Source organism: Artibeus jamaicensis, unplaced genomic scaffold (genome assembly GCF_021234435.1).
Source record: "Artibeus jamaicensis isolate MK-2021 breed Jamaican fruit bat unplaced genomic scaffold, CSHL_Jam_final contig_497, whole genome shotgun sequence".
Taxonomy (NCBI): Eukaryota; Metazoa; Chordata; class Mammalia; order Chiroptera; family Phyllostomidae; genus Artibeus; species Artibeus jamaicensis.
In genome coordinates this window covers 5,222,937-5,245,724 of record NW_026521863.1, presented here as the reverse complement: position 1 = coordinate 5,245,724, position 22,788 = coordinate 5,222,937, and the positions used below count along the sequence as shown (strand labels likewise).

The window sequence follows — 22,788 nt, the reverse complement described above, 5'->3', positions numbered from 1 at the left end:
ACATGAAACTATGGGACACCACAAGGGTCAGTGGTTTCCAGGGGGCCGGAGAAGGGAATGAGCAAGTGGAGCACAGCGGATTTTTCAGGCAGTAAAATCATTTCTGATACTGTAATGGTGGATGCATGTCATTGTATACTTGTCACCCACCCCAAGCAGCCCTGCATGCCCTGCACAGGGACAACGTGGCACGTGGGCCCCCACCCCCGTGCATCACTACATGTCCTCGGTCCTGAATGCACAGTAGGACCACCTGGGAAACTTAGATCCCAGTAAGCTCATGCCCGTGCCTGGGCCGAGTGGAAGGCCCCGGGGTGGGGGGTCTGGGCATCCTCACTGTGGAGTCTCCCCAAGGTGACTCCTCTGCGCACTGGCACTGGGAACCACCAATTTAACTGAAGGAAAGACAGTTAGGAGTTTTAAGTAGAAGAGGAATGACTGTCTTAAAATTCTGGTCTTAAAAATGTGAAGAACTCTTAGGCCATGTAGTGTGGCCCAAAGGACAAGTTCAGAAGAACTTGTCAGACGAGATGACAAAGGGCCACCACGGAGGTCCACACCCACAGGATGTGGCACTGGGTCACACAGGCTGGGTGGCCCGAGGGTGGCAGGATGCTCGGACAGAGGGGAGGAAGCACTGTGAGTGCGACTCTTCCCGGGGCTTTGTCTCGGCAGGCACCCCACACTGGACCGCAGCTGGTAAATCAAGGAGGGGGCCTGAGCTGAGAGGCCTGCAGAGGCGGTGTCCCTGTGTGCAGGGGGTTGGGGGGCCAGAGGACACACTGTGTGCAGGCCAGGACTTGCTCCCCAAAGTCTCGTTTTGTCTGAAAATTCTTTCAGACAATTTGCGTCCACAGCCCCTGTAAAAGGTCCTTCTCCTCAACTGTCTGTGGCTAAGTGTAAAAACCAGAAAGAGGCCTCCCACCGGTCCCGCCAACCCTCTGCAGGGCGGGGGTGCACACTGGCCTGTCCCAGGTGTGCTGGCAAAGCGGGGGCCTGTCCTGATTGGCGGCATCACTGTGCCATGTGCCTCGTTTTTCCTTCATTGAAAAAACTCAATAATATAAAGTGTCCACCGTGACTGCACATTTTCTAAAAGAAAAGAAAATCCAAACGGATGGGATGACTCAACAGCATCTCGGAGAAGGCACATGCCTGCAGGAGGCACTGCTGACGCGTCTGGGCACCATGCAGCCACTGGCTCCGGGGAAGGGGTGGCGGGCCGGCAGGCGCTGGGCCAGCGTGCTCAGCATGGGGCGCAAGGAGGGGGCCGGCGCCCCGCCACAGGGATGGTGGCCTCATCCCCGTCTTCGATTCCATCATCTAGGCCTGAAATCGTTCCTTCTGAGCACTTCTACAAACAGGCACTTGTGGGCATCTCATACGAGCCTTTACATTTCCCCCACAGAAAAACTGACACACGCAACTGTTTCCTTCTCATAATAAAGCGACTCTCAATTAGCAATCACATTTTCTATATATATTTTTTAATGACAAAACGGTGTCACCTCTGTGCAACACGTGACTACAAACAACTGAAGACCGCTGGGTGACATCTGTGAGAAGGAACACTAGACATAGGATTACTTACAAAAGAAGCAACTTTCAGTAGAAAACTAAACATTTCCCTTGGGAAAAAAATTTCATATTTTATTGTTAAACTGGGTCAAAGGACTAGATTTTCTATTAATGTGGCAGAACAAGATCGAAACGCTCCCCAAGACACCCTAATAGCATGGGGACGTGACACTTTCGATGGCTTGATGGTGGCATTTGTGACAGACTGGTATTTTCTCTCTCCAAAGAAAATGTTCAATCAAAAGACTAAAATCATACAAAGCAGTTAGTATTTTCAAACTGGTGCCCAGTAACAAAAATTTTAAAACAAGACATTATTCATAGCACTAAATTACTGTTTATCGGATACTTGAAGAAGCTACATTCAGAAATGCCACAACAGAGCAGCCCGGGTGTGCCGCGGTGCCGCCCACGGCCGCAGAGGCAGCTGGAGGGGCTCTGTGCATCCGGCGCGGTGCCGACGCTTTACTTTCTGCAGGCCACGTATCTTTCGGTGACATTCTGCCAGTTGATTACGTTCCAAATGGCTTTCAGGTAGTCGGGCCTGACGTTTTTGTACTGCAGGTAATAAGCGTGCTCCCAGACATCGATCCCCAGCAGCGGGACAAGACCTGTGGGAAAGAAGAAGTAAAAACTGTAAATTTCAGTTTAGGAACTGTGTCTTCTCAACCTTTACCCTCCACATCCACAATCACCCTTCACAACATCCTCATCTATTTTTTGTCTCTTATATAAGCAGAAAATTTGCACAAGAATGCTCCCATAAAAAAGAGCTTGAATTTTACTCTGGAAGAAAATGTGACTGGCACTAAAAATAATTGGAATAGACCTGGGAAAATCAATCAACTGCAGTATTGTAATAGTTGCTCCTAAAATACCAACAGGTTTATCCAAGAGCCAGTTCTCAGCCGTCCTCACTGGGCATCCCAGTAAGAGAGTGTTGTTAGTGGGGGTGAGTGAGGACCCTGCAACGGCCCGAGTCCTCAGAGAGGTTGTACGAAGCCTGCCCTGCTCCCCAAGGCTAAGGTCAGTCCTGGAGCACAAAAGCGTTCCCGAGACACTAATGGAAAGAACACGCTAACAAGGACAACCGAGGAGGCCTGCAGAACGAGACACATAGGAGGTGTGGCCGGGTCCGCCCAGAAATGTCTGCCTCCCCAGGGAGGCACCCGCACAGGTACACCAACTGGTGGCAGTGCTCAGGGCTCACAAAGTGTGTGCTGCTTTTACAAATTCTGTGGCATCTCCTGCTCCCCAAAGAGCTGTTCAGGTTCTAGAAAAATCTGAGCAGGACCCGGGAAGAGTCATGTGTGTACAGGTGGAAAAGGCGGCTGCCATTTCACGTGTCACTTCAGCTTCTTCACATCAAAGGCCACGGCTCCTGCCAACTGCCGGATGACTGACGATTCTTCTTCCTAAAGAGTGTCTAATTCAACCCGGCTCAACACACAAAAGGGATGCGTGAGCCCTGACTGGCACTTCCAGACCAGACGGCGTCAGACTCCGAAACACGCTGGAAGGCTCCTCCTGGTTTGGCCACGAGAGCTCAGCGCAGAGAGCAAGATCTGGGTCTCAGGACGGAGGCCTTTCCTCACTCTTGCTGTTTGTCTAGCTCTAACTTTTTCATTTTACCGCATTAGTAAGCTGGTCTGAACCCTCTGTCCAATGAAACGGTTTACGTTTAAGATATTTTTATCAATGTTTCTAAAGTTACATGTGTTTATTTTTGATAAGTTTTAAGATTTCAAAACAGCGAGAACTTTTAAAGTGCTCTGGCTCACACAGACTCTGGGACGCATCTGTGAAGATTTGCTCAAACACACGTGCACTCATCATGGGCTCGAGTCCTGCTAGGGTTACATGTTTCAAGTGAAGTGAGCCCCCCCATGCACGTGCGACACTTGCAGTCTGACCTGTCGTTCCTTGCAGCGGGTCTTGGTTAGGACACGCAGCAATCTGCAAACGTCCTCGCTCCTTATTGAAACCAAGCCAGCCCCAGCCTGAGCCTTGAACGCCAGCAGAGACAGCGGTCAACTTCTCCTTGAATTTGGCAAAGGAACCGAAGTCACGGATAATGGCTTCCAGCAACTCCCCTATTCAAAAGAAAAGAAACAGAGAAGTCCCACAAATGAACAGAAGGCAACAATTACAGTATTTTATGACCCATGTGAAAGTGCTCCCGTCAGACAACACCACACAGAAGACACAACCGGACCCGCGGGCCCCCCCAGCCTGCGTTACCCTGTCCTGAGACCAGGGTCCCGGGCTCTCGGTTTTAGCTCGCACATCCATCACCGAAGCCCAGTGAGCAACTGCCTCACTCACTGCGCCACGGCCACCAGGAAGGAAGAAGAGTTTCTGTTCATTTTCCCACTCGTTAGAAGTTTTACTGGGACTTTTCTACCCCATCTGCTCTGGTGTTTGGCTCTTCTGCAAGGCAGCGAAACCTTTCCCAGCTCAGTGATGTCAGTTCAAAGAGTGACTTTCTCCATCACCAAACTGAGGCTACACTTTAAGGACTAGAGCCCTTCTATCCTGCAGTAATACAGGGTATAATTCTAGACCGAGCACACCAACTAAATCAACTAGGCCGGATATTCTCTGCTCAAAGTAACCATCCGTTACAAGCCCAAATGATGGACTACAGTGACACAGGATGGAAAATGACAGAGTGCCGATGCCCGCTGGTCGAAGAGGAGGAAAGTATCCGATACTCCGGTAACTCACAAAACCGACAGGATTAAATCACCGTCTGAAGACCCAACTCACAAAAAATAAACTGTCCTGCTTCCCATACTTATCCCCACTGGCCTTTACTTCCCAATGAAACTGCTGGTTTCAAGTGCAAAAAGTGCCTCTGGGCACACTCAGAAAACACACACTCGCAGAAATCTGAGGTGTGTTCCAGAAGCCCAGAAACAAGGCAGAGGAGCAATAGCTACGCCCCACACCTTCCTTGGGGCGGGGCGGGGGGGCGGCGAGCAGAGCACCTGCACGCAGGCCACACGGAAGCAGAGTGAATGAGGACAGCGGGCCGGACTGTCAGCTCTACGCTCCCGCATCACCTGCAGCAAGCAGGAGTCTCACCTGGGAAACCTAACTTTCTGGGACAACTGACAGAATTCTTATCACTCAGAACGAGCAGTAAAATAAGAGCAAAAGGCACTATTCTAAGCACGTGATGGTTAATAACTTATTTAATCCTCAAAACAGCCCTATTATCATCCCTGTATCACACAGATGAAGAGCGTAAGGTATAGAACAAATGGTTTTGTATCCCGCCCCAGGTCCTAGAGCCAGGACGGTCTCTTCTGAACCCGGGTTCTCGGTCTTTCCCTAGTGGACAGCGCCTCACACTTCAACCCCAGGTCGACACCATGACACCGTGTGTGTACAGTGTCTCCCAACACAACCCCCCGCACGCACTCTCCATTCTGACCGATGTCCCTTTGAAAGTCACAGCTCGCCTGTCCCCCCTGCTACGAAGACTATGCCATGATGACGCCCCAAGAGAATCAGGGTAACGTAAAAAGACCCGAGTCGCCCCGTGCTGCAAGATGCCTCTCAGCACCAACGGACACCAACCTGTGGGCTCCCCGCCGCCGTGGGGGCTCAGGTTTGTCCAGAAGATGCTGTGATTGATATGGCCTCCGCCGTTGAACTTCAGCGCAGACTGGAGAGAGATCTGAGTTGTGACGTCACCTGAAATGTTAAAAGGCACGTACATTTTTTTAAATTCTTACTTTTTCAGCCATTCTATACACTATTTCATTCTTTGTAGAATGTCAGGTCATTGGTGTAGTTTCTCTACAGCATCCTATAGGTCCTAAAATTCTACAATTTCAGGACTCTACACCACACAGGCCTTTGCAAAATGATTTGTCCCAGTGGACTTCAGGTGCTAAGCGACACGCTGAACAACTAGAGGGAGGCCCAGCAGTGGGGGCAAAGCAGCAGCAAACTCACTCCCGAGCTGCGAGGAGCCAGAGTGTCCTCAACACGAACACAAAAAACAGTGGAACGCTGAACTGTGTGGCCCCACGCACAGACTACGGAACACTGACTTGCATCTTTCACTTTCTAGGTAGACAACTATTCACCGGGAACTATCTCAACATTACGTTAACAAGAAATGCAACAGAGTCAAACCTGAACTCCTGATTTTCAACCCCAAACCGCTCCTCCTGTGGGCTCCCCTGCATCAGGAAGGGCCAGCTGTCTTCTCAAGAGGTTTTTGATGACTGGGTCATCTCTGACTCCTTTCCCTCACGCCCCACATCTACCAGCACATGTCCACCAGCGAGGCCAGCTCTCCCTTTTACATACACGCACAGGATCCAACCCCTTCTCGGGACACCTGATGCAGACCAGCAGCACCCATCCCCCCGCCTCTAGGCCCCAGCATTCCTGCCACCCCCTCTGCCCCTGACAGTCTATTTTCAACAGAGTGGCCAGGGGACTCCTCTACACCCTGCACTGACCAACGCTCTTCTCAGCATGAACCCCCAGTCCCTCCAGTGGGCTACACACCCACCACAGGAACCTCTGCAACCCCAAGCTGGCCCAGCTGCAGGCTCAGCACGCTGTCAGTTTAGGGTCCCCACAGCTTCCTGTGTGGGACCACTCATCCCCCGAGGCAGGCTCGTGCTTCACTCTCTCATCTCTCCTTCAAGTTTCTGCACTGCAAACTTTACTGGGTAGGGAGTTCCCCTACTTTTTCTCCCTATACTCCCTGCCATACTACGCATTTACTTGTTCTCCTGTCTCCCCACCAAAATAAAAGCTCCAGTGAGGACAAGGACTTTCATGCACTGCTGTGACCAAAAGCCCAATATATTGCCTTGTGTGTAGCAGACACTCAATAAATGTCTGTTGATTGACTTGAATATATTGAATAACTGAATATATATATCGATAATTGAATATATTGAACGTAGTTTCCAAGGTAAAAAAATTCTCTCACACCTGTAGCACTTAAAACAAAATGTCACATTTGAAGACATTTTTTTCCTACCTTGCTTAACAAGTAGGCAAAATATTTTTATATGCCTTCTAGAAGCTACGGATGAAGTGAACTATCATATAACAGTGGGAATTCCCTTGTTAAATGATTATCAAGTGTTTATTATTCACAAGATAGCAATCGACAAAATGAAGGGCACAGAGAACCACTGAGGATGCTGCTCAGAATGTGCATAACAGAACAGGCCCTCTGCTGCTGGTCTCCAGGCGCAAACAGTTCATGCGCAAGACACACGACCGTTTCCTTACACAAGGCTGACCCGCCAGCTGGTCAGCAACTCACAGAGGAGGGGACCACATGGTATCTGAACGCACTGTTGATCTTTGAAAGTGTTTTCTAAGATGCCAGCTTTCTGATGTTATGTTTATAAAATAACTTTCTCACAAATCAGTGTCTCCCTTTATTCATTTTTCTTGAAAAGTCACGCTAAAAATAAATTTAAGTTTATTAACTGTGTTTTAATAAGTCAACAGTAACTACAGTTTTCTAATGAAAAAGTAACATACTTATTAAGAATTAGTTAAATAATTTCGATCTCTTGAGGTTTAGCTAATCGTTTTTAATTGTAATAGCAATTTGGAGGGCGCGGGATCTGCTTTGAAGGACATTTTTCTGTCGCCCTGGCCGGGTGGCTCGGTTGGAGCATCACCCTGCTCACCAAAACTTTTCTGAAGTTCAACTTTTCCTCTGGTTTCAGTTCATTTTTTTTCCATTCTGTTTAACACAATAAAAGTTCAATAAGTTTGTTACTTACATTTGATGAGATGGATGATGTAATTTTACTTCTACTCCTTCAACCCCAAATTTCAAACATGAAAATTCAGCTCTTTAACAATTTTTAAAATATAGCTTTTTAGAATAAAGACACTCTGCAGGTACTTAATAATTAGTGGGCAGTACAGAATATAATGTAAAGCTTTTTTTTCCCCCCAGTGGCTTTCATTAAACGAGTAAATCGCTGAATCGCTGCTTCAATTGCACAAGCAAAGGAGAGAAACTAAGCTATTCTGAAGTTACTGAAGAGAGGTTTAAAGGTGTCAGATGTCCTCAAGTAGGAAATACTTTCACAACTGGGATACTCCCCAGCCTCTCTATTACCACAGCCTTCCCGCATCTGTTGTGTCCTAAGTCACCAAAACTTTTCCCGTCTGCACAGACTCCCCATCTGAGGTTTCTGAGTGTCAGAAGTAAAGACTCCAAAATGTGGCAACTTCCTCTTGTTTTTGTTTTGCTATTTACTTCATCCACGATCAGGGTGAAATACTGAATTTCTCCACTAGGTGTCCCCAGTCAGCAAAATTTCGCTGTCAAAAATTCACTCTACCAATTTCATAGGACTGACATTCAATAAAAATACGTATATTCCAGAAAAAAATACGTTTTTTAAACTGTGAAGCTCATGAAGCCATACCTGCCAATTATTTGGAATGCGATTGCCAATCATTTCCTCTCCAGAAAAAAATACGTTTTTTAAACTGTGAAGCTCATGAAGCCATACCTGCCAATTATTTGGAACGCAACTGCCAATCATTTCCTCTGCAAACCACTGCTTAAACTAATAGGCTGAAGAGTGTAATCTTTTTTGCATAGACATATCAAGGCATAATATTCCCACACACACCGCCAGATGCAAAACACAAAAAATCCACGTTACCGGTTTTGTCAACTGGGCTCTTTTAAAAAAAAATAGTAACTCCATATGTTTTTGTTGAATTCTAAATATCAGTAAACAAATACAAGCCTGTTCCAGGCTCCCACAAATGGATATTTCCCTTGTGGATGTCAAGAATACATGGAGTGATCTACCAAACGGAGGAGCGTCTCCTTGTGGAAACACACCTGGCCGTCAGCTTCCCCGAGTGGAGAGCCGGCACCTACCCTTCTGCAGTGCATCCAGGTACTTTTCCTCGGTGACGTTCAGGTTGTTCACGTAGGCCGCGTGGTGCTTGCTGTGGTGAAGCTCCATGATCTGGGCGTTGATGTGAGGCTCCAGGGCGCCATAGTCGTACGGCAGGTCAGGGAGTTTGTGCTTCTGCCTGGAGCCCAGAGACCCCAGGGCTGGCGCCAGCTTCCGGCTCGTGCTGGGAAGACAAACACAGACCGATCCGCTCATGCACGCAGTCGGCTTCACACGCGCTGGTCTGCGCAGACCCGGCTGCGGGACAAGCGGCGCACCTGGGCCTTTGCCTGGTTTGCCTGTTGTCTCGCCCGTCACCTTCTTTAAACTAACCCTGCTGTCCTGCGTTCGGCAGCACCTGGACGCGCTCAACGCACACCTGCCTTCGTGCAAGGCCGCCCGCCGCTCCCCGCCACACCTGGGCCCAGAAAGTGCCCTAGACCCTGCCGGGACTCGGCCCGGCAGCTGCAGGAGCGAGACGTCTCTCGCCTAAGGAGAGAGACGACTGCGGAGGCGACACCCCGCCGTCCCCGCTGAAGCCCCCTCCACCCGACCTTCTACCCCTTGGGGTAGAGGCCGTGTTCCCGCTGCGCGGCGCAGATGGGCTCCTAACCTGTACGCTGCGCGGGACAACATGGTGACGGCGACCGCAGACCTCTCCGAGTCCGGCCTCTCCGAGGTCAGCCACACCGCGCTGACCGCTCGGAGTGAACCGGCGACCCGCGCTGCGCCGCAAGGGCAATGCCGCCCGCCGCGGGCTCCGCCCCCTGATCGCCACTCCCACTAAGGGGGGTATGCTGCCCCGTGGGCTACCACGCCCCAACCCAGCCCGGGTCCTGGGCTCAGGGGCCCGAGAAGGAGGGTCGCAGACACCTTCTCCAGTGGGCCGCGGGAGCCCCGGTGCCTATCTGCCATGCTTCCCTACGTGTCACCAGGAGAAGGCCGCTGTTCCCCCCCCCGCGGTGTCAGATGGTACGGTCTGCATCTCGTACTGCGTCGGAACCGCCCAGCGGGTCCGGGCAGGGGAGACGGGATGGTGGGGTCTGTAAGTTCGTCCCCGCCCCTTCCCTGGTGTCCGAGCTGGGGCAGCCCCGTGGTCAAGTGACTTTCCCGAAGGAGAGACACCTGTTTCCCTGAACTGCGTTGGCGCGATCGGGCGCGTTGGTGAGGAGGGTGGGTCCAGGTTGCTGGGAAGTTGTAGGGCCATTGCGCTCCCCGCGCCAACCAGGGCCGCGAATGGCCTCTTTCCGAGAAAAGTGACCTTGGGACCTCCTGCAGGCCTGAGCCAGGCGGAGGGCCGTTATTGAACACCTAAGAGGCCAGGGACTGCGTGCAGGGTTCCCAGACGTTTATCTCTATTTCACCGGGAGGATAGGTACCATCGACTCCAGCCTACAGCTAAAGAGTTCACGGAGGTTAAGCAGGTTGTACCTGTCACACAGTAAAAGAGTCAAGGTTAGAACTCGATGTTCACACTTTTTGAGTACTAAGACCTACCAGTCTTGAGTATTTGTTAGGTGTGACTTAACCGCTGGGAAAATATAAAGAAATACATCAGAGGATTCTTTCTTATAGTGCCTTATAATCTAATAAGCTGTATCAAATGCTTTCTCAACAATTAAAAAAATTCCTGAGTTGTGTGAGCCCTCCCCATATAGAAGTTAGGACAGTTTTAACACTGTTATCCGCCTGAGTTGGGCCCTTATTGAATGGAATAACATAAAAGGAAATAGATAGTAGGTGCTTAATAAAGAATTTCCCCTACGGACAAGATAGCAGAAGGGGTGGGCAGCGCGAGGGAGGTGCTGGAGTGACTGCTTTCTCACCAGGATCTCGCCGCCTCGTATGTTACCAAATTGCCGCCACTTTCACTGGAAGTTATCACCAGACAAGCCACAATTAACATAGATACAATTTGGTCTTGTAGCTGATGGGGAATCCAGTTGTGAAAGCTATTTTTGGAGGTCACACTGTCCCAGTCAAAAATGAACTAGAAATAAATATTACAATCAAACTCGGATATGCTAATGCAAAGGTTTATAAACTTGATGACTCAGGTTGTCCTCAGCAGAATGTTACAGATCCTGTGGAAGTAACCTGATGAGTTTCCTACAGACAGCCCAGGGACCAAAGGGAACTGCAGGTTAGCCAGGCACGTTTCCCTTGTCCATTGCCCTGGCCAGGATATTTTGATGGCTACTGTGCTGAACGGGGCAGCAGATGAATGTGGCTCTTCGATTGATAGCTGGTCGTGAGTCTTGTCCTCAGCCTCAGACTTCTAAACACCTGGCTGCTATAGAAATTGTGACACTAACATATATTTTGATTCTAGAAAATAAAATTGATTTGGTAAAAGAAAGCCCGGCCAAAGACCAATATGAACACACCCTTGCCCTTGTATACAAGGCACAGTAGTAGCAGAAGGAGCACCTGTTTTCCAATTTCTGCTCAGCTGAACCACAATATTGAAATACTTGTTATTAGATCCTTCGACGTCAACAAACCTTAAGCCGATCTTAGGGGAGTGTAGCTGGTCAGTGGCAGTATTCTAAAAGGAGTGTCAAAGGTGGCCCAGGGGGTAGAGGTCAGGCCTGGTATTTAACCTGTCATGCTTAAAATAGGGTCTACAATAACGGCATAAATCGGCATAATGTGGGATTGAATCCACCAGAAATTGATAATTCCCAAATAATGTCTAACGTTTATATCAAGGAAGGATTGAAATGAAACTTCGCTACAACTAGCTTCTGCTGTAGCACGGATACCACCAAACCTGCTTGCAATAGAGTTTTTCTTCTTATTTTCATCATTCATCTTTGGGTAGCTGTGGGCTTGAAGGAATGTTATAGTACTAAAAACTGGAAGACACAAATTCCTGAAGACCAGCTTCCCTTTGCCTCATATTTCATGTTGCTTTATCACCACAATTTTGAGTGAAAAGAAATTAATTGGCTCAAATAAAATTATCCTTTAAAGCATGAAAAAAAAAGAACAAGAATTTCACTTGTTTTCTTCCACCTCTTGCACAACCTCTAAGGGTGATGACTAGGTCTGGATGAGGGAATAGCAAGGGGAACTACCCAGAGTGATTTCCCAGCAAGTGGGCTAGGGCTTGCCAGCAGTGAAGAGAATGCAACCCAAGGGTGTGTTTCGGTGAAGGAGGAAACTTGGGTTGAAAGCAGATTATGGATGTTCTTAAAACAGACATATGGTTGGTAACAGGAAATGGAGAAGCACTTTAGCTGAACACATCAAAAGTAGTTTTTCAGGCAAAATAGGGCAGCATTAATATCACAAAGGTCTGGCTAGTGAGGAAGCTGCTGTATGAAACCTAGCACGAGGTATCCAGAGCCAGTTTTAGGGTACCAGCTATGAAAGCTGGAAGAAAAGGGATTCTGAAGGATGGAATATAGGAATTCAGTGACAGATCAGTCACTAATAAAAGGGCTTGGTCTAGCTGTGGCTGGTGTGGCTCAGTGGATTAAGTACTGGCCTGCCAAACCAAAGGGTCTCCAGTTCGATTCCCAGTCAGGGCACGTGCCTGGGTTGGAGACCAGGTCCCCCCAGTAGAGGGTGTGTGAAAGGCAACCACACATTGATGTTTCTCTCCCATTCCTTCTCCCTCCCTTCCCCTCTCTCTAAAAAATAAATAAATATGTTTTTAAAAATAAAAGGGCTTGATCTAGTGAGAACAACAAACACATCACTCTCAGGAGACTACCCAGTCAGAAAGCAGTGATGTGCTTCTTGTTTGTACAGATGATGAGACTTAAATTGGCCCCCAAGACAGGCCTTTTTTAACTTGCTTTTTTACTTAAGTGTAGTTGGTATACAATCTTGTATCCATTATATTGGTTTCAGGTGTACAATATAGTGAGCTGACATTTTCGTACCTAACGATGCGATTCCCCCCACTAATTCAGCAATCACCTGTCACCGTGGAAACTTGTGGGGGAGCTTTGCCTGCAGAGCCCCCCACCTTCTGCCACGGATGAGAATAAGTCCACCAAGACATGATCTGCTTGGGGAGGAAAGGTGGCCAATCTCTCAAAGGAGAAGGGCCAAGAGGCTTTTCCTCAATGGGCTTTTATTGGCTTCAGTTTGCACAGGAATGCAGGTAAAGTTCCTCAGTCATTGTCAGACAGAAAAGATCAAACAATAGATAACATACGAAGAACTATGAGGGCTTATTCTGAGTCATGGTCAGTTAGCTAAAGGGCTGTAAAACTTTGGGAAACAAACTCATTTCATGCTTGGATCCTTATCAGAAAACAGAGGGCATTCTTAGCAAAGCAGGTTTTATAGGATTTTATGTTTCCTTTCTTAGGCCTGATCACCCCCCGGGGAACCCTCCCTTTCCAGCACTGGGCTACACTGCCCCCTGTCATTGTTTCAGGCTTAAGTCAGACCAGGGAAGTAAGGCAGCCAAGAGATTAGGAGAATTCTTGCAGACAGAATGAGGACTCGGGTTATGTCAAAGCTGAGGGGCGAGGGTCCATCAGCCCCTTTTTCTATAGCCCCCAAGTCCTTCTCTGAGGGCCCCTTCATGACCATGCCTGTCTTAGTGTACAGGACCTTGGTGTATCAGGACCACGCTCTAACCCAGTGGTCCCCAACCTTGTTGGCACCAGGGACAGGTTTCATGGAAGACAATTTTTCCACGGACCAGGGTTGGGGGTGGTTTGGGAATAATTTAAGCACATTACATTCAAGCTCACCTCCTGCTGTGTGGCCCGGTTCCTGACAGGCTGGACTGGTACCAGTCCACGGCCCTGAGGTTGAGGACCCCTGCTCCAACTGGCTAAGCTCCCCAGCCAGGGTGAGAAGAAAGCTTCTTCCATTCTTCTCTACCACACCCAACACACAGGCCTCTTTCCCTTCTGTGTGGCCACTGCCAGCAGTACTCATTCAATTCAATTAGCCCAAGGAGTTAGACAGAGTACAGTTGACTGGGGTCCGTCCCAGACTCCTTCAGCCAGCTCAGGGTGCCCTCTGCTCATCAGGTGAATGTGGATTTCCCTTGAGTAAACCTCTGAAGACCACTGGCTGGAGGAGGCAAATGTGGGTTGAGGTGAAATCACTGTGAGCCTGTTATCAACTGCATTCACATTGAGTAATGGAGCACCAGCCAGTGTCCCAAATGCAGAGGAGTGTCTGCCCTCCTGTACAGAGAGCTGGAGTCCGTAGTCCAGGGCTGGGGTGACAGCATCATTGCAGACTCAGGCTCCCTGTCCTCTGCTTGCCTCATGGTCCACGATAGCTTCTACAGCGCCACCCATCTCACCTCCTTCCCATGAACAGTGACTCTTGCATGTGACTTGCGTCATAACTCTTGGACCTGAAGCTTGATGCTGCTCCCAGGTTCTCACCTGGGGCCATTTGCCCCTTTCATTACATTGGCTTCTTAGCCTCAGTGAAGACCCAACTTCCAGGAGCTGCCCTTGGTATTGGCCCACCTAACTGACCCACCCGCCCTTGTGTATGGAGAGAATCAGACCTTCGAGCCACAAACCTGGGAAACTGAACGGAATGAAGGAAGGGCAAAGAGAGAGTCGCCCCATACTTAGGGTCCAGCAGGTGCCTCCATGCAGCCTACAGCGTGCGCCCTGAGGTCGCTGCGCCAGGTGCATTGGGTAGGGTTCTCCAGAGAAGCAGAACCAACGAGATGTGTGTAGAAAGAGAGAAAGAGCTGTATCGTAAAGAATGGGCTCACATGATGACGGAGGCCAGCGAGTCCCAAGTCTGTAGGGTGGACTGCCAGGCGGGGGACCTGGGAGAGCCACAGGAGCGGTTCCAGGGCGAAGGCCACCTGAGGAGGAGGTCCCCCTCGCTCCGGGGGAGGTCAGTGTTGTTCCCTGCAGGCCTTTGTGGACTGGACGAGGCCCACCCGCCTGACGGAGGGCAATTTGCTTTATCCAAGAGTCACTGATTTAAATGTTAACCTCACCCCCAAACACCTCGAAGTTGACACATAAAATTAACAATTACACTAGGTAAAAAAAAACAACAAGGCCAGTGCATTCTGTGTAAGGGGTGGGGAGCCCTGTTGGTCATTACACCACAGTTCCAGCTGTAGCACCCCGGGGTGCATCATGGCGTAAGGCTGCATGCACAGGCACAATGAGGAGAACAACTCTCAAGAACTGCCCAAGGTGAACGGACCCAGGCCACCGAGGCAACCACCAAGCACAAGCATCGCAGGCTGGCTGCCTGTCCTGCCCAGCATGTGCTGGGTGGGGGCTGCACCCCACACTACGGGGTCCACTCTGAAGAATCAGAGCAGGTATGCAGGAGGCGTGGCCTCAGGTGCCACGGCAGCTCATGCCAGCACTTGGGCCACCGGGAGAGGTATGGACATGGGTCCCATGCAGGTGTGTCCCAGAACACCACCATCACCCTGCCCTGGTGCTGGCTCACAGCTGCATTAGCTCTTTGGTGGGAAATCAGATAAAAGCATGTAAAGTAAGCCTGTGTTTTCACCCTGCGACTGTTAATGTACATGTCCTATCAGTGATGTACAAACTAGAAACTCTTAATTTCAACATTGATCTTGAACGTTTGAGTCCCCCTTGAGCAGGCACACCTTAGTTTTGTCCCAGGCCAGTTCAGGAAGTAAACCAGTTGTTCGGAGTTGCCTCATGTCCCCCAGATTCCTATGCTGAAGTCCGAGCCCCCAAGCACCGCAGACCATGACTGTGTTTGGAAGGAGGGCCAACAGGGAATTATGTGGAAAGGCGGGCACTGGGGCGGCCCCGACGAGTGCAGCCGACGCCCTTGAGAGACAAGGAGGGAAGGACACAGATCACATACAGGCCACGGGGCGGCCAGGTAAGAGGACGCAGCAGGAAGACGGCCGTCTGCAAGCCCAGGAGGGACACCTAAGAAGGACCCAACCCTGCCGACACTTCGGTCTCAGACGTCCAGATTTCCAGACCCCAGGCGGCTGAGCAAATTCATTGCTGCTATCGAGCCACCCAGTCCGCAGTGTTTTGTCACGGCAGGCCCAGCAAACTAGCACAGCAGTTCAGCGATCTCTGTAACACAATCTGCTATCAAAACGTCAGCTACTGTGGAGTTGGTCATCAGGATCACAGGGTCTCCTTCCTGCCTGGGACCTCTCCGCTGCATTCCCCTTGCACCCCCCAGCTCCTTCAGAGGCCTTGCTGGCACTCACCTGCAGGGAGGGGAGGGGAGTCTGCATTCAAGAGAGACAGCCCTTCTCAGCTGGCTCCTGCTTTGCTGTCATCTGGCCCTGGCATTAGGGACGCCAGCTCCAGCCACAGTCAGGTGCTGAGAGAAAAGAGGTGAATGTTCCATCCTGGTCTAGCTCGACTTCACTTTAAGAGGTTTTATACAGGGGACATGCCTGGTTCAGCTTTACCCCCCCACCCCCGCTTCTGTCACGTGGGGCCCCTGCACCCTCCCAGGTGTGGTGCCCCTGCCCCTCTGCTGGGGGAAGGTCCTTTAAGCAGCTGTGCAGCCACCAGGGTGGCCTGTTTCACGCTTCCCCCACCCGCTCCCTAAGACCAGCTCATGACTCCCCTGTCAGAACTGTCTTGAGGAAAAGTGGCTACTAGTGTCCTAGTTCACCCCCAATGTTCAGGATGCAGAGGTTCTGGACCCCCATTTCTCCAAGGGCACGAGAGGGGAGCAACATGGGAAAGGGTAGAGCCCAGCACTCTGCTGAAGCAAAGCCTCAGACAGCTCCCGTTTCTTACCCGCCCGGCCACCAGGAGTCGGGTCACAGGGAAGCTGCTGGACCTGCACAGCCCGTCCAGAGCGGGAGGCTCCCCACCTGCACGCCAGGCTTTGGGGAATCTGTGCACCGTACCCCTGGCGGCAGCTGAGTCCCTCGGCTGACTCCCTGGGCTGGAGCTGGTGGTGGGGAAGGATGTCAGTCAGCGCCCTGACCTTCGTGCTCCACTGCTCCACGAACAACAGCGCGCTGATGGCCTCTGGCTGCTGAGCCAGTTCTGAGCTGGGTATGGAACCAGCCATGGTCCCCACCCTCAGGAGCTTTGCTGCAGTCCCGAGGCTCCTGTCACTCAGGAAGTGGTGTCTGCCAGAGCTGACAGGAAGGCCCAAAGCAACCCAAAGCCTGGAGTCCGGGGTCAAAGGCCGCAACCTGCAGAGCAGGGTTTTTCAGACTTGGCACTGCTGGCATTTTGGACCAGCTGATTCTCTGTTGCAGGGCTGTCCTGCGTAGGGTGGGGCATTTGTGCACGTCCCTGCCCCTGCCTGCCAGATGCCAGCAGCATTCACCCACCTCCAGTCACGACAACCAAAAATTTCTCCAGCGTGACCAGATGTCCCCTGGGAGCCAAAACCACCCCCACCCCCCATTGAGAACCACTGTCATAGAGGTAAAACTGTCACAGAAATGAGGAGCAGGAGCAGGGATCAAGAAGGGAAGCAGAGGAAGATGAGAGGCGCCTGGCTACACCCCGAGGCGCCAGGCAGGTGATGTGCAGGACAGGTGAGGCGCGGGGTTTGATGGTGCTTCAGCTCCTCCATGTTCAAGTCCACTCGGCCTCCACACAGTCCAGGCCTGAAGCTTGGTCTGATGGGCTAGTGACCAGTAGGAAGACAAAGAACTTCTAAGAAAGAATGAAGAAGTTCTTAGCATCTGTTATGAAGAAAAAAGTTAGCAAAACCCAATAAATTAGAGCCAGGTGAGGCTGAGTGATGACAACAAGCTGGGAAAGAGTCATGTCCCTTCGCAGAAGGGAAACCACGGGTACACGGTCACGCACGTGTTTCTGATCAGAGGTAAACGCAGTTGTGAACAAGTACAAATGCCACCTGACGGGCGTTACGTGAACGGCTGTATGCAAAACGTCGGGGTACCAGGCAAAGGGGGGAACAGGAGAGGGAACGAGCTCCCCCACTGCTGGAGATCAACAGGGTAACAACCACACAGGACAACAACAACAACAGCTCTTTCTTACCAAATACCTACACGCAAGAATCTGTACCAGTCGGTTTTGTTTAATCCTCATGGTTTACCAAGTTTTACAGGTGTAAAGAACTTGAGAAAAGAGGAAGTTTTTTTCCCAAAGGCCCTGAGCTAGAAACAAATACACAGGATTTAAACCTAGGTCAGCTGGACCCCAGGGTGCGTGCTTTTCCACACTACCGTGCTGTTCCAGGCAGAACAAAGGCAGGGGTGGGCAAAAAGTCGGTTTACAGTTGTGAGTGTATGAAACAGAGGATTTATTCTTGTATTATTATTTATTGTATCATTTCCCATACAAACAAGTGTAAACCCTCTTATGCCCACACCTGTAAAATAGCTTTGTGATACAGAGTTCGCGTCAACAGCTTTCCGGGTGAGCAGAGGTCCTCTGGTTCCTCTGGGGAGCAGCCTGACAGAGCCATGGTGCGGGCACCGCAGGGACCGGGGCTAAGGCACTCGCTACCGCCTGCCGCCAACAGCCGAGTCGCGTGCTTGCCAAGCGTCAGGTGTGTTGGTTCCCAAAACACTTAGGCCTAGTTTTACTTACTTCCCAGTTATCGCAGTTTTGTGATTTCATTAAATGCTACGTAAACTGATAAAAAATGAGTCTGAAAAAGTTATTTTAATGAAAAGTAAATGGAATGCCCTGTGAAGACTCCATAAAGGTGAGCCACGGAAAACAACTGCTGTTCAGTGAGACGTGGGCAACAGAAATACGTATGAGTGGGGAAGTGGTGAAAAAGCTAAAGGATCAGCCCCGGCTGGTGTAGCTCAGTGGATCGAGCACGGGCCTGTGAAGCAAAGGGTCGCTGGTTCGATTCCCAGTCAGGGCACATGCTGCCGGGGTTGCAGGCCAGGTCCCCAGTAGGGGACACATGAGAGGCAGCCACAAACTTATGTTTCTCTCCCACTCTTTCTCCTTCCCTTCTCTCTAAAAATAAATAAATAAAATATATTTTTAAAAAAGCAAAAGGATCAGATTGCTTTGCAGGGGTCTTTAAGCTCCCACTCCACCTCTGAGAACTGAAACTGGAATCACAGACAGAGCATTAGCCTCGTGGTGACGAGTAGCTCCAGTAACTTCCTGTCTCCTCATCTGGAAAGTACTGAATGAACACGCATTCGTATGCATTAAGATGCATTTTTAAGGTAAATATGTGACACTTTATTTGGCCCCCAACTTTGACCACATTAACTAAATAAAAAGACTTCGTGCCTTAGTGTTAACTGAAGGACAAATGCCTCCACAGTGCGCTCTGGAAGTCGCATTCCAACGTCTGTTCTTTGCTGTCCCCGCAGCTCGGCAGTGTGAGGTTTGGGGTCCTCCGGGGTCTGAGCTCAGCTCCCCCCGCCCCACCCCACCGAGGTATCTCTCCACCTGGGCCATGTCACTCACCTGCACGCCGTGGCTATTCCATTCTTCTTCCCCCACCCTCACCCCCACTTTTACTGAGGAATGACTGACAAATAAAATTGTAAGATAGTGAAAATAAATGTCTGGTCTTTGACGTAATGTCCATTTTTGTTAACATTCGACTTTCCATTGGCCTACATTTCTTTTAGCTTTAGCATAACCCTTTGAAGTCCAAAGGAGAAGCTGGGTTTTCTTTTCTTAAGCACGGCAGAATCTGTCAGTTTTTGGACTGAACTCTAGAAGAGAAATTCTCGGCGATGGGGTGGGCCACAAAACCCCATCATGGAGAGAAAGAGTTCATTTCGAACAACTGCCGGGCAAGTAAAAAGACAACAGCAGTCAGTAAGATACCCTCACAACGTGCTTGTCACAGGCCACCAACGTGAAGAGTTATCCCACACGTCCTCCCGAGGGGGGGGGCAGAAACCCTTACTAACGGAGGAGGGGCCAGATAAGGCAGGAAAATCGGAGAGGCAACCAGCTCCCACTTGTTCTTCCCCTGCGGGCTGCTGGCAAAGAGGGAGAAGCCTCCACTTTTTAAGTCAGAGTCTTATCACATAGGACTGGGCATCGAAGACAGAGCTGTGTCCCAACTTAAGTGATTACATGACTTTTTGTAACCTAAGAATCAGGTGACCAGCAGTGGGTCCAGGGACAAAGAAAAACAAGCCCATCGGGCCAGTGTAAGACACCATGAGTGACAAGAAGGAAGCCACCTCATGACCACATCCCATGAGATGCTATTACTCAATGTAATGGGTACCCAATGTCCTAACAACACTTCAATAAAATGTCTACTAGGAAAGTTCTCTCTTATTTTTGGCAGTGGAGTGGAACCCTGGATTTCTAGCAGTACTGTGAGTTCTTTCCCCCATGAGTCACTTCAGTGGGGATTTTAAAGCTTACAACACCATTTTCCTAGGATCACCCAGAGGTGCCCTTTAAATTTAGAAAGAGTATGCAAATTTACAACTTACATTCTTCTAGACATTTTATAGCTTCCTTGTTTTTTTTCCTAAACATTTCTGATAATTCTTTTTTTAAAAGATTTTATTTATTTATTTTTAGTGAGAGGGGAAGGGAGGGAGAAAGAGAGAGAGAGAAACATCAATGTGTGGTTGCCCCTCACATGCCTCCAACTGGGGAACCAGCCCGCAACCCAGGCATGTGCCCTGACTGGGAATCAAACCAGTGACCCTCTGGTTCACAGACTGGCATTTAATCAATCCACTGAGCCACACACCAGCCTGGGCTGGAAATTCTTTTAGAAGAGCATGAAGAATAACGAACATTAGCTGCTCGGACAGTTCAACTCCTGCCTCTTTGGGGTTTACAGTCCAGCATGCGTGTTCCCTGCCTTCCTCTCTATCAGCCGGAAGATGGGAAGAGGATGAGAGAGCCTCTTTTGGGCCCAGCCTGGAACCCCCCTCTCACATGCCATTAGCTGGAACTTGGCCACGTGGCCACATTTGACTGCAAGAGAAGAGGGACCCTGTAGCTGACCTCTGTGACCAGAAAGAAGAGGAAATGGGTCTGGTGAGTTGGTATTTAACAAGTCCAGTCCACACACACCAATATATACTTTTTTTCTATAACTGGCAATTGCTAAGATATAAATTAATATTCACAGGATGCATGAAGTGTGATGGCAGTTATATTCATCATGTAGGGGAGGAAAATTTTTCCGCTACACTTCCAAGTTCTTTGGACTGGTCTAATCATTAAATTGACATAGATAAACTGGAGGGAAAAACAAATTTAATTTGTATGTACGGGAGCCCCAGGTTACAAGACTCAATGGCAAAGCAGGAACCTGAGACCCAGAATGGGATCAGGGCCTGGGTCTTCCAAGGGGAGGAGGTGGTAACTCACGGAATGGGAGGAAGAGATGTTTGGTACCTAGATGTGGGCCCTGCCATACAGATGGGTTTTAGAGATAAAAAGTTACCTCTGATAATAGCCCTCATTCTGGGCCTGGCCCCTAGTGCATTTTTTTAGGTAAGGGAGAGGTGGACATTTTTCTTGAGTCTGCTGGGTCTTGATTGACTTCCGCTCAAAGTAACCCACAAGCCAAAGCAGCACTTTTTTTTTGGGGGGGGAGGCATGTTCTGCTCTCCTTCAGTCACTTTCTAAAGAATTTAGAAATGCAACACATGCACACTTCAGCTGAATGCCTAATGGCCCATTGTTATCATCAATCTTCCGTCAAAGACAAATAATGCCATCATAGAATGAACTTTAGAAAATCAGTAATAAATCTGAAGCTTTATTCAAAATAAATAAAATCATTCTTTTATTAAACTACTTAGTAGTTTAAATTTAAATTCATTTTAAACATGATACTATAATTTCCCAGCATGTCAGCTGCTAGATTACTACTGAGGTCATTGCTGAACCTTATGACAATGTAACTCCAGCTTTTCCAAAGGCCAAGGCTGAAGCCATTGTGAATTTCAGAAAACACCAAGGTCAAAGTCATACCACAGTTTATCCTTCAAAAACTTAATAGATACTTATTATTTCTTTAGTGCCTTCAGGTGAGGTTCTTTTGCAGAGCCAGCATATCTGCCTCCTGGCATTTACCCTCCACATCTCGCTCAGTCCTTGCTTTCAATGTCTGAGGCCCTGGGACACTCCCGGGCCCTTCCCAGTCCTTTCTTCAGGGGCTGGGTCCCCTTCTCTGTGGCCCTACTTGGAAAGTGACTGGCCACCACATGGCCCCACCTCTATCCAGAACCACTTCCACCTCGAAGTGGTGGCCCAAGCAGGGCCCCCTGCTTTCCCTGCTTTCAGGACATGGCCTTGGGTGGCCTGGCTTTCCTTTTTAAGAAGGATTCACCCTGGCTGGTTGCTCGGTTAGAGTGTTGTCCCAGTGAGCCAAGGTTGCGGGTTCCATCCAGGGTCAGGGCACAGAAATGATCAACTAATGAATGCATGACTAAGTAGAAAAACAAATGGATGTTTCTTTCTCTCTCTCTCTCTCTTTTTCTAAACTTAAAATTAAAAAAAAAAAAAAGACTGTGACCGCCGCCCCTTTCAGCTCCCCTCCCACCCAGACCTCTACCATTTGGCTGTCCTTCGTCTGGGCAGACGCACAGCGCAGACGTCCTGGACCATTCTGCTGTTGGGGACATTTCATTCCTAGGAACGAGACACCCTTCCCATGTCTAAGCTGTCTCCTACCAAGAGGAAGACCTGGCATTCAGCTCAATGGCCGATCGGCATAATGTAAGGATGTCCCAAAAAGGAGACACTTAGGTTTATCAGTCTGATGAGATGAAACATACCTTAAGTCCCATTCTCTGTGGCGGTTATAGCATTATTTTGTGACAGGTTTCTGTCATTGCTTAGGTTCCTAAGGGAAGCCTGTTGTGTATGTTTAAGACAGCAAGCAGACTCTGAAATCGGCTTGATTTCATCCAAGGCAGGTTTGTCCCCTTACCTGCTGTCACTGAGCCCTCTGTGGGGACTAATAAAACAATGGCGGGGCGTGCCCGCCAAAGTGTCGGCCATCATCTCCCACCTCTGTCTCCACCTCTCCTTGTATTTTTTTCCTTTTCAGAAACCCACCACGGGTTTCCCAGGCAGAAACCTCGGATTTCCCTGAGTCTCCCACTGGGTGACACATCTCATACAGACTTGAACCTCTTCAAGAAGGCCAAGCCTGAATTTGATCTGGGACATTCTAGCATATTTCACTTAGGCTTCATCAGTCCCTTCTCCTGACTGTACATCCCTGCCTTCCTCCCCAGTCTGGACCTGTAGCGTGGCCTTCTAAGAGCCCACACGGACTTGGCTTTGACCCAGGGCTTGAAAGCACAGCCAGCATTTAGATTTGTTGCTTTTGTTCCCTCGCTAGGTGGTGCTCTTTCCCAGAGTTTCACAAAGCGCTGCCTTAACATTTGTTGAAAAGGTGTACC

At 49.6% G+C, this 22,788-nt stretch overlaps 1 protein-coding gene and 1 pseudogene across 1 annotated transcript; one reads left to right on the top strand and one right to left on the bottom strand.

Annotated features, from left to right (window-relative positions):
• Window positions 1-1,458: 1,458 nt before the first annotated feature.
• SOD2 (superoxide dismutase 2) lies at window positions 1,459-9,231 on the bottom strand. The gene is made up of 5 exons (XM_037126144.2): window positions 9,112-9,231; window positions 8,480-8,682; window positions 5,164-5,280; window positions 3,492-3,671; window positions 1,459-2,189 (listed from the first exon to the last, which is right to left on the bottom strand). The coding sequence occupies exons 1-5, from the start codon at window positions 9,132-9,134 to the stop codon at window positions 2,044-2,046; spliced, it is 669 nt and encodes a 222-aa protein (XP_036982039.2). The 5' UTR covers window positions 9,135-9,231; the 3' UTR covers window positions 1,459-2,043.
• Window positions 9,232-10,321: 1,090 nt separating this feature from the next.
• LOC119034957 (eukaryotic translation initiation factor 2 subunit 3, Y-linked-like) lies at window positions 10,322-11,270 on the top strand (annotated as a pseudogene).
• The last annotated feature ends 11,518 nt before the right edge of the window (window positions 11,271-22,788 follow it).

What these genes read in the sequence shown, in the direction of transcription:
- SOD2 (XM_037126144.2), bottom strand. Translation starts at nt 9,134, where the DNA reads ATGTTGTCCCGCGCAGCGTACAG. An exon ending in CGGCGGCGGGGAGCCCACAG is followed by an intron (nt 3,672 to 5,163) that starts GTTGGTGTCCGT and finishes TCTTTTGAATAG; the next exon opens with GGGAGTTGCTGGAAGCCATT. An exon ending in CCCGCTGCAAGGAACGACAG is followed by an intron (nt 2,190 to 3,491) that starts GTCAGACTGCAA and finishes TCTTTCCCACAG; the next exon opens with GTCTTGTCCCGCTGCTGGGG.